This window comes from Drosophila pseudoobscura, chromosome 2, assembly GCF_009870125.1.
Source record: "Drosophila pseudoobscura strain MV-25-SWS-2005 chromosome 2, UCI_Dpse_MV25, whole genome shotgun sequence".
Classification (NCBI taxonomy): domain Eukaryota; kingdom Metazoa; phylum Arthropoda; class Insecta; order Diptera; family Drosophilidae; genus Drosophila; species Drosophila pseudoobscura.
The window spans coordinates 11,106,264-11,122,146 of record NC_046679.1 but is presented as its reverse complement, the minus strand read 5'-3'; the positions used below and the strand labels follow the sequence as shown (position 1 = coordinate 11,122,146).

At 45.3% G+C, this 15,883-nt stretch overlaps 1 protein-coding gene across 2 annotated transcripts; it reads right to left on the bottom strand.

Moving 5' to 3' along the window:
• Positions 1-9,831: 9,831 nt before the first annotated feature.
• Positions 9,832-14,640, bottom strand: Fancm (FA complementation group M). 2 transcript variants are annotated; one of them, XM_015181719.2, is made up of 6 exons: positions 14,494-14,640; positions 14,083-14,431; positions 13,145-14,019; positions 10,726-13,080; positions 10,453-10,664; positions 9,832-10,398 (listed from the first exon to the last, which is right to left on the bottom strand). In XM_015181719.2, the coding sequence occupies exons 1-6, from the start codon at positions 14,563-14,565 to the stop codon at positions 10,074-10,076; spliced, it is 4,188 nt and encodes a 1,395-aa protein (XP_015037205.2). In that variant the 5' UTR covers positions 14,566-14,640; the 3' UTR covers positions 9,832-10,073. The 2 variants fall into 2 exon arrangements, with proteins under 2 accessions (XP_015037205.2, XP_002137335.3); XM_002137299.4 differs by having other exon boundaries at positions 14,083-14,428.
• Positions 14,641-15,883: the final 1,243 nt, after the last annotated feature.

The window sequence follows — 15,883 nt, the reverse complement described above, 5'->3', positions numbered from 1 at the left end:
GGTAGGCCTTGTAGTTGGCTAATTGGATTTCATTTGAACAGCAACAACAACGCCGAACAATTGCCATAATAAAAGCAACAACATTGCCTCCATCCATGGCAATTGTAATGCAATTTTAATGCAAAACGAGAGGCGGCCAACATTTTTATTGCATTTTTACCTTTATTTCACTTAATAGCAGACAACAACAATAACTGCAGCAAGAACAACAGCAACAAGAAATTGGTGCTTGGTATGAATACGGAATGATGCCAAGACCACCACAATGCATGGACTGGGGGCTGGCTGAGGATGGAGATAGCAGAGGGGGTGGTACCCGGCAACTGGCACTGGCACTGGCACTGGTAGAGGTGGTGGCTGTGGCTGTGGCAGAGGCAGGGTGGATGGAAATTAGTATGCAGCAGAGCACTGCAGCTGGATGGCAGGCACACAGGCAAACAAAACTCAGCTTAAGTGTATCTCCAAAGTACACTGAAAGAATATACTCGTCTATGAATATAGCCTAAAAAAATGCTACACAAATCTATAAATACCACCAATCTGAAGTGATTCTAATGAATGCCATGCTATTCTCAGAAATTCCTCAAATTTTGTTGTGTTTTTCCCAGTGTACGAGTATGCACTGTAGCTGGTGCATGCCTTAAGCACAGAGGCATTGTATGTGTGTGTGTGTGGTCCTACCTCCAGCAACGTTTCCAGGACTTGCCACTTGACTTTATTGGCAACTTCATGGAATATTCAAGAGCAAAGTTTTGCGCAAGTGCCTCCGAATAATATCTGCTCCTGTGCCCCAGCTTCCGATCCTGCTCCTGTTCGACTTCCTGCCGGACTGGCGGCTGCAGCGTTGCCAGCTCCTCATTTGATATGCATTTTTATTTGGCTCATATACAAATGGCGGCGCATGACGCGAATTGAGTTCAAGTGTGTGTGTGTGTGTGTGACAGTGCGATGGCTGAGCGGAAGGCAGCGCAAGTGTCACTTAAAATGCCAATACTGATTATGGCTCTGTCCCACTCTCCACTATTTCCCCATCTCTCTTTCTACCTCTCTCTCTCTCTCTGAGGATGTCGCAGCGAGGATTTTATGTGCGGTCAGGGCTTGGCTATTATTGGTGACAGTTTTACCTTTATGCGAAACTCTCTCAAATGCACACATGCCAGGAACTACAGTGAAACTTCTACAACTGCCAGATGTGTGTGTGTGTGTGTGTATCCGGATGTGTATGTCTGAGTGCCTGTGGGTGGTTGGGTGGCTCTCATTTAAGTGATTTCCCTCAACACATGGAGGGAGCGCTTTCCTCGGTAAAATCAAACTCCGAGAGTTCCTAGACCAAGGCCGTCGTGATTGTTTTTCGAAATTCGCTCCTTCTGTCCACACATGACTTCGATTAAGGGGCCAGGCAGCCCCAAAATGGCTGGGATCGGGTCTATGCGTGTGTTTTTGTTAGTCAATTGGCCACACAATTTACTAAGCGATAAATTAACGCATTAATTATTGAACAGACTTGTGGCCAGGAGTCTCCTTCACTTCCACTGCCTGTGCTGTGGGTCTCGAGTTCTAAGACGCGTTTGACCTTTGCTTGGAGAGTGCTCTGCGAGGCGAGCGAAACCACATTTTCCCCTCTGCTTATTTTTTCAAATCAAAGTTGAAAAGACAGACAGTTTGATATCTTGTTTGGTGGTATTGAACACACAGCGGAGAAGAAATAAAATTATACACATTGGATAGAAATATTATCTAGAACCCCTAGTTCTATCCTAATTTTTATAACCGATACTCAAAATGAGTATATTCGATTTGTCGTAAAAGTGGATGTGTGTAACGTCCAGAAGGAATCGTTTCCGACCCCATAAAGTATATATATTCTTGATTGAGCCATGTCTGTCTGTCCGTCCGTCTGTCCGTTCCTATCAGCGCCTAGTGCTCAAAGACTATAAGAGCTAGAGCAACGACATTTTATATCCGGACTTCCAAGATATGTCACTGTTACGAGAATATTTCAAAACTTTTCCTCGCCCACTTCCGCCTCCACAAATGGCGAAAATCTGTAGCAACAATATTGAAGTTACGAGAAAATGAATCCTAATTTTCTAAGCGTATAATATGCTATGGATTCGAATGGATATGGATTCCATCAATCTATTACTTTAATATTTAATTAATTAAAACTTTCTAGACACTAGAGCAATGGAATATTGCAAATATGGAATCCATAAATAGTCTGGAACCCCCTGGGATCTGTAGCATCTTCATCCCCGATTCAATTTGATGGCCAAGTTCAATTAAACATGGCCTTTGATTGGGAACTTCCATTTCGTAAATTTCCAAGTAGAGCCGAGTACAGAACTCAGCCTGAAGGGTGTTTCTAATTAATTTCGCACCCACTCCCATCGCTGCCACAAGGAGCTACTGATTTTTATGCTGCCACACACTCACTCTGGAGCACGCTAATGTAGCCATATATGTACATATTCTTGGGTGTACTTAGGCTCATGTATGTTGCATGTATATGGGCATTTTTAATAAGTTACCGATTCTTTTCACGCATTCTTGCCCGAGCCCCTCCACCCACCACTCCCTCGCCTGCGCCGTGGTCTCTTGGCCAATTTGGTGGGTGCCGTTTTAGCTGTTTTATAAATTAAATATGCCCCCGCGCAATGCCAGTCGGGGATTTCTGCCACAAACGCAAATTTGGCACAAATTTCGGGGCCGGGTTAAATGGGTTTTTCGCGGGGGTGGGGCTGGGGGTTGGGGGTGCGGTTGTGTGTGCGGGTGGGGATCCTGATTGTCTGAATGGGCGACACGCCGTTAAGCAGTTCATTTGTAGGCAATTTTCGTATGATTACAAACAATTTCCGCACAGCTCGCAGGGAGTGTGTGCGATTAGCCTTCAAATTTATGGATCATTCTTTCCTACTCTGCAGTCTCTGCAATGGGGGAGTCATGATTTTTATTGTTTCAAGTGGCTTTTTGGCGCAGAGGGAATAGGAGTTGGAATTGAAATGTTTGGGGCTGGAATTGGGAAAGAGTATGATATGTGGGTCATAAATTGGACGGCAAATTGCCCAATTTTCGTACACAGAGGGTAATTGCTTAGATATACGAGTGTTTCCAGTGTTTTTTTCGAGTCCCTATGGGCTAAGAGGTAGGTAGAGTGATTAATTTGCTAAGCTGATCAATCTTTGATATCCTTCTTCAACAATACTATTTCTATTTAGTTTTCTTGAAGTAGAGAAAGACTCTATATCTAGCAGAGCAGAGCATGCTTAAGACACAAAACCTTATAGATATATGAAATGAAATTTTGTAGTCTGTCAAAGTATTAATAGAAACTTTTCGACTTTTTGGCTGCAATAAAAATATGAAAGTTGAACTGATTTTATAAGCGGTTTAAATTCCCTTGGTACGTCTGTTACAAATACCCTTATAGAGCATATTAGTGCTAAAAATTTGAACATAATTCGAATGCTTTTCCCCCAATGTATTTTATAGAATTTTAGCACATTGAACTAATTTGTATAACAACTCTTTTAACTTATTAGGAAAACGAAATTCAACATTTTAGTGCCTCTTTGGCACATAAAAATAATTAAATAAGATACGGTCATAAAAAATAAACAAAACAATACGAAACAAACGTCAAGTCAAGCTTTCGTTTAAGCCTTTTAAGACTAGGCCTCCATAAAACGAGTAAACAGTTAAAGACGGACGGACATTAGATATTTTGAAAGCAAATTATAACATTTGAGTGGCATTAAAAAGCGGATCGTAAAAGTTTCTTGCCGGACTCTGATCTCGAATCGGAATTTCTACAACCCGTTCGGAATTTTATTTGCATATACAAATTGGCTAAATGCATTTTAATCGTTTCGATCGGGTTACAAATATTAAAACGACACCTCAAGGCGGGGAGCCCCCGTCCCCGGTCCTCTGGCCCCTTTCTCTACATATAGCACGTACTTATCTCAACTACCCAAGTTAATTGCTTAATTTCTAGAGACAGCGACCAGATCGTTGAGATCCGACAGACCGCTCAGGCCCTTAGAGCATTAGACAACGACTCGGATATTTTTATTGTTCCCCTGGGCCTCTCCTACCTGATGTTCGACCCGTACGGTGGATGAGTCATATTCGATCTTTTGGCCCGGGTCACATTTTGGGATGCAATTTGCTTATCGACTCTCCGAAAACGACTCGAGAAATGCGTCTCTCCTGGCGGTGGCTTCAATAATTTTATTGGTATGGCCCACGTCGACGACGACTTCGCTGCAATCAATTAGCATTGTGACCTGTTTCTCTACCGAGCCCCTCTGCCTCTGCCTCTGCCTCTGTCTCTGCCTGCGCCTCAGCTTACTGCTCACTCTCGCACTCTTATCACTTTGACGCGCTTGTTAATGAACGAGCTGGAGCTGGAGCTGAGCCCGAACCACCACTCGAAGAAAATACAATGATTTCAAAACAATTTCAACGGCTTTGCTTTGTATTTAATGTTTTTTTAGTATGATTGAAATGGCTTCAGGTCTTAAGACAATAAGGGAAGAAAAGACTTTGGGCAAAGACCTCTGTAAGTCTGCGGCATATCAACTAAGATGCAGAGATACATATATTTTTTTCAGTGCACAATTAAATTTGTATCTTGAGGTCGAGATTCCCCCGAGTGTCCTCCGTTCCGTGCCCTCTCATATTTTGATGCATCGATCTGTGAGCGACTTTGTTTTGTGATTTTGTTATGATTATTGTTATGGCGCCGTTTCTTAAAAGCTTTTTGCTTAAAACGTATTTTAAATGCTAATTAAAATGTGTTTATTTCTTAAAGCAAATCATTAACATGTTTCGGTTCGGGGTGTTTAATATTTAATTTGGGGAATACACTCTCCATTAATACGCGAAAATCGCTAGAGACATGAGTGAAAAATGACTCATGGCGCAATTATAAATGAGCGTGCAACTGAAGCTCGAATCGAAATCGAAATTCATTTTTCAAATCGGGCACACAAATTAGCATTTGCCATTCATTTTTTTGTACAGTTTTTCCCGGGAATAACAAATGAAAATGTTCGTTTCTGCTGGCCCGCTTGTTCCCAAAACAATTAAAAATGGCAGCCAGGAGCAGGAGGCCGCTCTGGGGTGCCTGGAGATGGGCCTGTGTCTCGTCCATCATGTGAAATGCACTTTAGTGAAAATGAAAAAAAGCTTGGGCATGGACGGCACCGGAAGCGGCATCTCAAGCCCAAGAGAAAGCAGAGAGATGGAGATAGACAAACGGAGAGAGAGAGAGAGAGAGGACTGTGAATCACAGTTCATTAATTTCAAATGGCCTCATGCTGGTGTCAGCCGGGAAGGCAGGCGGGTCCAGGTGTTGGCTTGAAAATGCATCCAGCGGGCCAGCCTCATCCAGGGTCGGAAAATTGCCCTGGCCAACTGACAAATGAAACTTGTTTGCTCCTCCGGCCTTCCCGAAAGCCCCAAAGCTCCGCCAAGTGGGAGTACTCGTACCACACCAGCCCCAACAGCAACACGAACAGCACAGCGAGTGGGCCTCCAACTAATGGTGATAGAACAGCTTCAGAGCAGAGCTCCGCCAGCCTCTTGAATATTTCAAAATGGCGGCCCTGTCATTAGCGGAAGAATGATGAACATTGCCTCGGAGAGTGTCCGGCTCGAGTCGGCGTTGGAATGAATTGGAAAATGTGCAGAGCCGAAAGAAGTCTGATTCTGATTCAATAAGAAACCAAGCATTGAACTGAAGTTGATTTGAACATTTGTCAAGGATATCCTTAAAGCAATCAATACTAATGAAGGGCAAAGTAAATTTGATTAAGCGGTTATCTTTTGGCTTATGAATGGGGCTATCATGGACTTTCCAATTTAGAATTAATTAATAATGTATAATATACAAATTAAAAAGATATCATACAAAAGTAAAATAAGCTACAAAACGAACTTCCTTATAAAATAATAATCATATTAAATATTTATGGACATGTATCCTTACTAGTTATGAGACATCCCACATGGGAAATGAGATGCCCTCCCGCTTCCTCCCGCAATACCGACAGACAGCCATAAAGTAAAGTGCCATTAGGTCCGTCCAACACCAAACAGGCATCAGGCCATGGTCAACGGCAAACCATTTACACAAATCAAGCGAAAACCCCGGCAATCAGGGCCGAGTGACAAAGCCTGATGTATGTGCAAGCGTAAGTTGTCGCCGTAGCATCACCACCCCCACGCTCCCCATCAGTCAGGCACTCTCATTGGCCAGCCTCCATTACACCCACGCTCCTACTACGTTGTCATCGCCGTCCAATTGCTCACTTAATGGATCGCTGAGGCCATAAAAGTGTGCCAGCTTGGTAACTCGAAATCGCACTCCAAACCGAATCCCAATCCCAATCCCAATCCGAATCTGAAACTGAAGCACAGCTCGAACGCGGTGGCAATTAAAAACTCAACCACAAAACCGTTGTTAATGACGAAAACGAGGCGAGGACGAGGACGAGGACGACGATGAGAATGAGAATGAGAACGGGGAATGATCCGAAGTCTAAAGCTGACCACGTGTGACAAATTGACGCTTTTTAATTTTGCCCTGCACCCACACCACATTACACTCGAAACGAAAGCGCCACACGGATCCGGTCCGATGCCACCCCCCAGGAGCCCCAGCCTCTCCTTGTCGCCTGATTGATGACATCGTTGCGGTTGTTCTTGTTGGAGGCGGAGGCTGTTGCTGTTGTTCCCGAGATGCCTTAAAAAGGTGTTTTCATTTTGCATGCAAAAACATCGCCCTGATTAATTGCCTCGCACACTCAAACGGGGGTGGGAGGGGGGCCAGTGGCACCTTGGAGAGTGGAGAGTGGACGGACTCTGACTCTACTTTATTTAACAAATGATGTGCATGTCTCAAGTGCCGATAAGTAGCCAGCGAAATGCAGTCGGAGCTCATAATAGAGTTGAAGTTGAGCCCAGAGCCAGGTCCCGAGCCAAGTCTGGACCCAGCCGGAGTCCGATGCCAGGCAACCAAATCAAAATGTTAATGACACTCTCAATACAGTTATCACGGAAAGACCTGGTGAGGTCTGGCGAGGACTGGGCCTGCAGCCACTTGACCGAGCCTTTTAACATTTTTGCCATTCCTATCGGGACTGTCGTCCTCCGCGTCCTCCTCGCCTTGCTGTTGTCGTCCGTCGCCGGCATCGACGACGCTGTTAAGTTGTCATTTCCATTATGACCATGTCGCTTTAGCATTTAACAAATAGTTGAGACATTTACAAGCGGCGATAAGAGAGACGGAGACGGACCAGAGAGGAAGGCACTCCGAATGCTCGACGATTTGTGTTAATGTATTTATACGCGAGCTTGGCCAGCGGCTAATTGATGTCGCCTCTAAATGGGAAAGCGGCAGGCCAGCAAAGTTTAATATTCATATGGCCAGCGCTGGCCTGTCATACATTAATCAAAGACAGCGTCCATAAAGCCTCATAAATATATGTGACTATGAATCGAAGCCCACACAGCCCCACATCTAGAAGAGGGAGAGACAGCCATAATTGCCTAGCACTTTTGACATGCCAACATGATAATATGACAAGACAAGTCAACGGGGCATCAAGAAACTTATCAGCCCGGCAACAAAGAACTCCAGGCCGGATGTGGATGCGCTCGGCTGGCGATGGCCGCCACGTCCACGCCCAGACCCATTACACCGCCCTTTGTCTCTAAGTGAGTGTGTTGACAAGACGCCAACCCGGGGACCTGGGAATGAAAGCCAAGAAAAATTATAAAACGATAAGGCCGGGCAACAAAGTCGTGAGTCAAGCAACAAAAACATATCGAAAACATAAATATGCATATCGAAAATGGCTTAGACAATATCAATTTGTCAAGAGATATGATAGAGAATGATCGCACAGTGAGACGATTTCGACAAGACCCTCGTTGGTGGGCGTTTCCATTGTGTTGCCAAAGAGCCAGCGGATCAATTTGAAATCGATTTGTCATTGAGATGGAATCAAACATATGGCCGGGCAATGGTTCCTTCCCGGCTCTGGAGACTGCTCTTTATTATGCTCGTAAATCATTCTCGATGATCATTTCCTTGAACCGCGATCTACCAATGCCAATCAGTAAAAACACTTCCGATGAGTTCTCCACCGATCCATCTCCATCGATTGCAGACCATTTACTGCAGTTCTTCAACTTCTTCAGCTTAAACGTGTTGCAACAGCACGTCTGGAGTACACCTCTACGTAATTTTCGCAAAACGTTTTGTTTGAAATTGGAATTGGTTTTGTTTCGCAAGACAATTTAACCGCAATTCGACTAAAACGATAGGCGGACCATTTATGAAAGCCCAAACACAGAGTTAAGCTAAAACCAAACCCAAAGTGAAACTCTGAGAACGGATTCGAGTGCGATTTAGCATACCCTACAAAGAACGAACTACAAAATTGGACACGGCGCATCAGGCAAGCACGTTTCGTATTAAGGAAATCGTCGGGACCGTAAAGACTCGGGCCAGATCCCAGCCAGCTGAACCTGCAATTGGCTTGGACTCTGGCTTGGCAATGGCGATGGCCACTATGAAAATGATGGCCAAGTCAGCCAAAAGAGACAGAGAGAGAGAGACACAGTCAGGGGAATGGCATGGAAATCGCATTCACATTCACATTCACAGCGAATCAATTTCAAATAGCCATCCATCATTTTGATCATCAACAAGTCAACGTCATCATCAGCTCAGCTCAGCCTCAGCATCGGGCCAGGCCAGGAATTGCTGATTGCCGCAAAATCATTTTTGCATTTCGACTGGCAGACTGGCAACAAAAACTCTTTGAGCTGATGTTGATGAAAACGATTTTAAATTATTTTATTGCAATTGCAAAATTGTACTGTACTGCTTGACTGGTTCGCTTTTCCGTCTGGTTGGCTGCCTCTGGCTTTCGGTCCGTGGCCCGGTCCCAGTCCCATTCCCAGTCCCCGGGCCTGGCTTATGGCCGCATGGCTATATCAATTTTTTTCGCTTTTTCTGTTTTATTGCAACTCCATTAAAATTGAATTGAGTTTTCGTTGTTGCTTTTGCTATTGCTGTTGTGCCTGCCTGTTATTGTTGAAAATATAATAATGGTTATTACGCTGAAACGATTGTTGTTAAATTAAAAATTATTGATTATGCCGCACACTGCAGTGGAAAAATGTTAATAGAAACCCCATGCGGGGAATTTGAATATGCCTTACCGTCACTGTACGCTCGTTTTTATGGATAACACGAAATCAAGTAATTAGGTTCTCTTAACGTACATATTTTACAACCGACTTGGCCTTAATTAAGCCTGCATTTGAAAAGTACTATGCGGTTCCGGTAACTTGGTTTTTAAGTTTTAAATTTTAAATTTTTTTAAAATTTTTAAGGGCAGATTAAGAAGGTACGATGTTCATACATGTATATGCATGTATGTTAATTTTGTTGGCTAATTCTACATTTATATGTATATTCAATTATATTTTATTCAAAGCCCAAACCGCCATATTTCAGTAATGCACAACGTTGAACAGTGTGTAATTTGTATTCCGTTGAGTACTAACTGAAATTATTTCCATTTCTGTGTGGAGCTCAAGAACGAGCGCTATCTGTTGACAGTCCCCCCAACAACAACAAGCCTTCTCTCTTCGACAGCATCAACAAAATGGCAAAAAGAGGCTCCAGCTCGAGAGTCTAACAATGTCGCGACGCTTACCCCCCAATCCGGCCGGAATCATTGGCGCGGCCAGCATCAGTTTAACATGGAACAGTTTAACATACAGTTTATATATGGAAACATTTTTCAATTACATTTTGCGTTTTATGACACGATTGAAAAACGATAATATAATTTACATAATAATTTGAAACAATTTGAATGGAACACGCACATATACAAACAAAGTAAAAACGATCAAATTTTCAGGAAATTCTTAACCCTAATCTTGTCATTGATTTACAACTATTTGCTAACCTTAGAATTACTTTGAACTTGAACACCTGTATGGCCCGAATATCGTGTTGTGATGTGCTTGGACTGGACTGATCTTCAATTTAAAAAGACCACATCGTCATCATCATCGCTGGAACTGGCTATCGTGTGCACACGACGACGCTTGTTGGAAGGAGCTGCTGGCAGTTCAACTCCAAGTCGACGCTGTCTACGTCGCTCTTTTAGAATACGCTCGGCCCGCTCCAGCGGGCACTCGGAAACATCATGCTTCTCGTGTGCCAAACTCTCGTCGGCAACAACAAAGGAAGAGGGCATATACTGGGAGGCTTCTGCCTCGACAGCCTGTGAGAAGATGAGCGACTCATCGTGATATACACGGCGAGCGGGAATCTTAAAGGCACCAGGACGTTGAACGGGACTCCTGCAAAAGTAATATCGTATAAAACGTAATCACGTTAAAGTATTCTTTACTTACCTGATAGCCTGCAGGTACATGGCATGATCAGTGGTGTCATTGTGGCCCTCATCGTCGCTAGATACTATCACAGAATCCTTAAGATACGCGCCAATGGTGTGCTCTGCCTCCTCTTCGTGATCAGATCCGCTTTTCTCTGCTTCATCGACAATGAAGGAGTTAAATCTACGGCGTTTCTGGCGTGGCTTGGTCGGGGGAGTTGGTGTTTCCGGCTGAAAGGCGGAGAAAGAGGAAGTTAATTTATAGTATTGTAAAAAGTGTGTGATTAAATACCATTTGAGTGGCAGGAATTTGTTCGCCTTCATCGGACCCGTAATCAACCTGGGTGACCGGCACCGGCTGGATTGATTTCTGTTGTTCTTCTTCATCGGAACTGATAATAATCTTCCGCTTCGATGGTCTCCGTATGATAGGCGAATCCTCTTCATTAACCACTGTACGAGTTTTTGATGTAGACGCATTCATTGAAGTCAGACGATGCAGGGACTCGGCCGCCTTGGCCATACGCCCGCACCCACGCATACGATTTAGGTACAGATCGAAAATGCTGGGTGACTTATCAGGGACACACGGAGTAGTCCGCTTTCGATGTTCTGGAGAGTGGAAGGCATCCGGAAGATTCAGGGCTTTTGAGGGCGGAGTGCGAACAACTGCTGCAGTTGAGGTGGTTTTGGCCGCTAATTTGGCGGCTAGACTTTTGGCCTGCGGTTTGCATGGTGACACAGAGTCGCAATCAAAGATGTCTGGTGAAATATTACGTGGAGTAGAGCAGGATTGGAACAAATCAGGGATGTTCTCTTTCATAGCATCGCATGGCAAGAGCGTGTCCCGCTTCTGCTGGCTCATCAGCACCACCTCCTCAGCCATTGGTTCCAGGAAATCATTCAAATCGATTCCCAAGTCATCTGGAGTTGCATCCACAGTAGCATTTATAGCGGGCGTCACGCTTAATAATGGGATCACATGTGGGTCTGGTATTACGTTTGCCTCCGATTCCAGATCTGGCGGGGGACTTTGAGTGGGTTCTGCAAAGGCTTCCGCTTCTGTTTTTTCAGTCTTCAGAAATGGGGCCGTCTCACTCATCAAGCAATTTAATCGACCCAAGTTATCACCCAGATCGCTTGCCTCCACCCGTGAATCGCCCTCGTCTTCCTCCTGGAGTACTTCGGACTTTATTCGGCTCTCCGGCTTTACTCTAAGTGGCGTTGATCTATGCGGCACCGCTTCTGTGGCGGCAAAGTCCAGCCATTGGCTTTGATACATGGAATTGCATTCTGTGTCAATCTTTTGCTCCCATTCATCATCCGACCAGGTGACTTCCTCGCCACCAAGTTGCTCGTGAACTGTCGCCTCCAGATTTCGCAACTCCAGCTTATCCAGGAGCTGCTGCTTCAGCTCGAAATTGTCTGAATTCAGGCCTTGCTCATCTAGTCCTTCGAAAATCCTATCACAGGTGGCTCTAAAGGCTCTTTCTGTCTCCTCATCCAGTGGACTCTCCAGATCCTTGAGGGTAATCTCTGCCAGAGATGGCTCCGACTCTAAAAGTTCCTCTAGTTTCTCGGACCCATCGCATATTTCCAAAAGCAGCTTGTAGTTATTTCTGGTTCGTTGCTGCCTGCTATTCAAACGTTCCTCGGGAATGTTCATCTGGCTTTGAAGCACCATCTTTGAATGGGTTTCCTGTATGAAGATGGGATTACTGCGCAGGAGATGGAGCTTCAGCTGTTGGGGCAGTTCCTTGTCTTGCAGATGGCTGATTAGGTCTTGGGAGGCCGTGATAATCGGCTTGTTCGATTGCAAAAGACGTGTTAGCTTCCGCAGGCGTTGAATCTCCTCCTGACTGTTGCTCAGCTTGGATGTTGCCTGGGTGTCCAGGAGGAAGTTCTTAACGCTTACAGTGTTCCGAGTCGCTTGGTCTTGGATCATCTGCTGGGAGGCTTCACTCATCTGATAAGGTTGGAGTCCCTGCAGTATTCCCTGACTCTCCGAAGGTTGGCTGCTTTGCTTGAAGAACTTGTGGAGGGTTACATTCGTCTCTTTTCGTTTTTTGGGTTCCCTTGCCTTTGCGGAGGGTTTCGCTTTCGGCTTTTCCTCAACGGCAGCTGCTTCCATGAGCTTCTCTTCGCACTTCGGTTGAAACTGAGATGGCACCATTCGGGGATTGTTTGCATAGAGCGACATTCGCACCACAGATGAGTTGAGCAGTTTCTTGTTTGTCTGATCCTTGTTAGCCAGCACATCCTTGAGGACTTGGTGCTCTCGTCCCTCGGTGACGAGCATCACAACCTCACCGTTCTTCTTCCTTCCGGTTCGGCCTATGCGTTGCACGAAACGCGTGGGATTCGAACTGCAAATGTCGAAGCATACAATCATTTCCACTTCGCCCACATCAATGCCCTCCTCGCCAATGGAGGTGGCCACGAGGACGTTGCTGGTGCCGCTTCGAAAATCAGCCATGATCTGGATCTGCTGCTTCTGCGTCAGGGCATAGCTAGCTCCCGCGGTGCTTCCTTGTCCAACAAAGCACCGGGCACGCAGCAGCGGTCTGTGCTGGAGGAGTAGTCGATGAATCAGCATCACAGACTCACGGTACTCGCAGAATACAATGGCACGGGACTCGGCATTCGACTGAAACATGTGAAAAGAAATCCATAAGTGGAGATCCGACTGTAGATTTAAAAACCTGTCTTACCGCAAAGTGCTCAAGCAGCACCAGGCGCAGTTTTTCATACTTGGCATGGCCAAAGTCCAGATCAGCAGGCATCGCAGGCACTTCACCGTTCGTCATAGTATGCGTGGTGAAATCTAGGGGATTAGCACCCAAATTCAGACGCACCTGATCCACCAAATTTCTTAGGTCTCCGTCTCGGGCCAGGACAAACTTTTCACGTCCCTCCTCATCCGCATCAAAGTTATTCACGAACACACGCAGTCCGTGCCGCTCCATCAGCTCCAGGGAGTGATATAGACTAATGCACACGGCAAAGTTTCCAGCAATGATGTTGTGCTCTGGATGTCGCTGCCCCTTGGCCGAGCGTTCGTTGAACGTTTTCTGATCGTAGAGCAAATTGTTCTTGCTGATGTTGCCCTTGGTCCCCTTCAGAACGTCCGCAGCAATGAGCTGTCGCAGATACGGTTCGATAATCTGAAGCAAACGCTCGCGCGTCTCCTTTATCCTATCCTTGAGGGGCACCACAATCGTTCGTATAATGCGCCTGTGTATGTAGGGTTGGACATCAATTGAGTTGTCCCAGCGAACTTGAAGGTTGGCAATGTACAGGTTCTGGCAGACAGTGGCCACGTCTTCCATCGTTCGTCCTGGCGTAGCGGACAAGGCTAGCATGCGGAAGTTCGGATTGTGGGCCATCATGCTATCGGCCACTTGGGTGAAGGCGTAGCGGCCCTTGGCCCGATGCGCCTCATCCACCACCAGGAGTTTGATGGCGCCAAATGGAAAATAAGCTCCGTCGTCCGTCTCCAGCATATCGGAGTGAACCACCTGTGGTGTGGCGAAGAAAACACGCTTGCTGGCCCACAGTTGAGCACGCTTCGGACGCGCCAGTTGTCCTGACGAAACCAAAGACACTTCCTTACTCTTTGCACACTATATTGTCACGTTGCTCAACATACCCGTCAGCTGCACGGTGTCGGAACCCGGGAAGGGCATGATCTTCTGACAGGCGGCAATCTGCTGCGCGACGAGTGGCCTCGTTGGGGCCATAAAGATGATCTTTCCCTGAGGATACCATCGATAGAAGTTGTACATAACCACGGCTGCGATGAACGTCTTCCCCAGACCCGTCGGCAGAACCACCAAAGTGTTTTTATAGAGTGCCGACTGGACGATGTTTTGCTGATACGATCGCAGGGGAAGATTGTTCGGATAGATCCAATTGTGGCCGGTGGCCATGTCGAAGCCGTGGCACTCATCCTCTGCATGGACTGCAGGTTCGTCGGTCTTCGATCCAGATTGATCCTGCTGAATGTACGGAAATTCTGATTAATCTCTAGCTGATCGCATTATAACTAATGCGACATTACGTTGCTCTCCAGCAGTTCATGGATCTCCAGGGCAGCCACCAAGTCATCATCATCGTTCCAATCTACATCCATGACATCATTAATTAATTGTTTTTATTTTATTATTATCAAAAACAACAAAAAAAGGATAAGGACCAGTGTGACCGCGAAATTATCGTGAAAATATACCGTCCGACCCGCAGAAATATACCAAATTTACCGTCCAATTTTAAAAATATACCGTACATATACTGACGAACTCAAATTCTATTATACATATTCCTCAACTTTGATATTCCGTCGAATAATGTTGACTAACTAAAATCTTTGGAATGTAGGGACATTGTGGCGAAGCAAAATCCCATTGAGGAAATTCCAAAAAAGTCCCATAAACTTAAAGTTTCAATTCAAATTCTTAAAGATTCACCAATTTCGTGGAGAGTATTTAAAAGCTCACTTGTCTACAATGGGTTAATAGTTCTCGGTCCACTATCGGCAATATCCGTTTTTTTCAACTATCGACACTCGATGGTTTGCAGCTCTAGTATCGATAGATTGCACAAGCAGTTCTTTTACTGGCTCATAAAGTTCTTTTGAGAACTGAACAAATGCAGAGTTCCATAAACGGCCACAGCGGGAATTTCAAACATGGCGCCACTGAGCAGCCAAATGCTTAATGGATACAAAAATTATTTTTGTAGCTTTTATAGTCTCTGAGAAATTGGCGTCAAACAAGACGGATGGACAGACATGGCCATGGACTAGACTATTGATGTTGATCAAGAATATATATACTTTATGGGGTCGGAACATCCACCTTCACCATAAATGTCTGTGGTGATATAACAAGATTCAGACTGTAGGTGCCACTCAGTCAGTGTTTATTTAAAACAAGTCAGTCAAGGCTCTGCTTCTTTTCTTGATTAAAATGGATATGGACAACGAATCCGCCCCACAGCATGTCACCCTGGAAATCAACCACGAGAACATGCCAAGATCTGATTCGCTAAAGAAATTCTCCACCCTGCCCTGCTGCCACTGCTGATGGGGGGGAAATGATAATTAGAGTAAGCTCGCATCGCACACATGCGTAAGTTTGATGGAAAAACGTACATAAATAGTAACAATCTCATTTAAAAATCTCCACCAAGAGCCTAATGAGCGTTGGGCGAGCGGAAGCGGGACTGAAGCGTTGGGCCCAGGCCAGGCGATGGCGAACGCACAGAAAAGAAATGTAATTATATCGCATTATTTGTCATTTCGAGCAAATGAATTGAAACAAATTTAGTGTGACAAATGAATTGTACACATAGTATGGATATGGTATACGACACGACTGTCTGTATATGGAGAGATTGGGCGGTTGTGGCTGTGGATGGGGCTGCTAATGTTGCCATCCACTAGGCAGGGA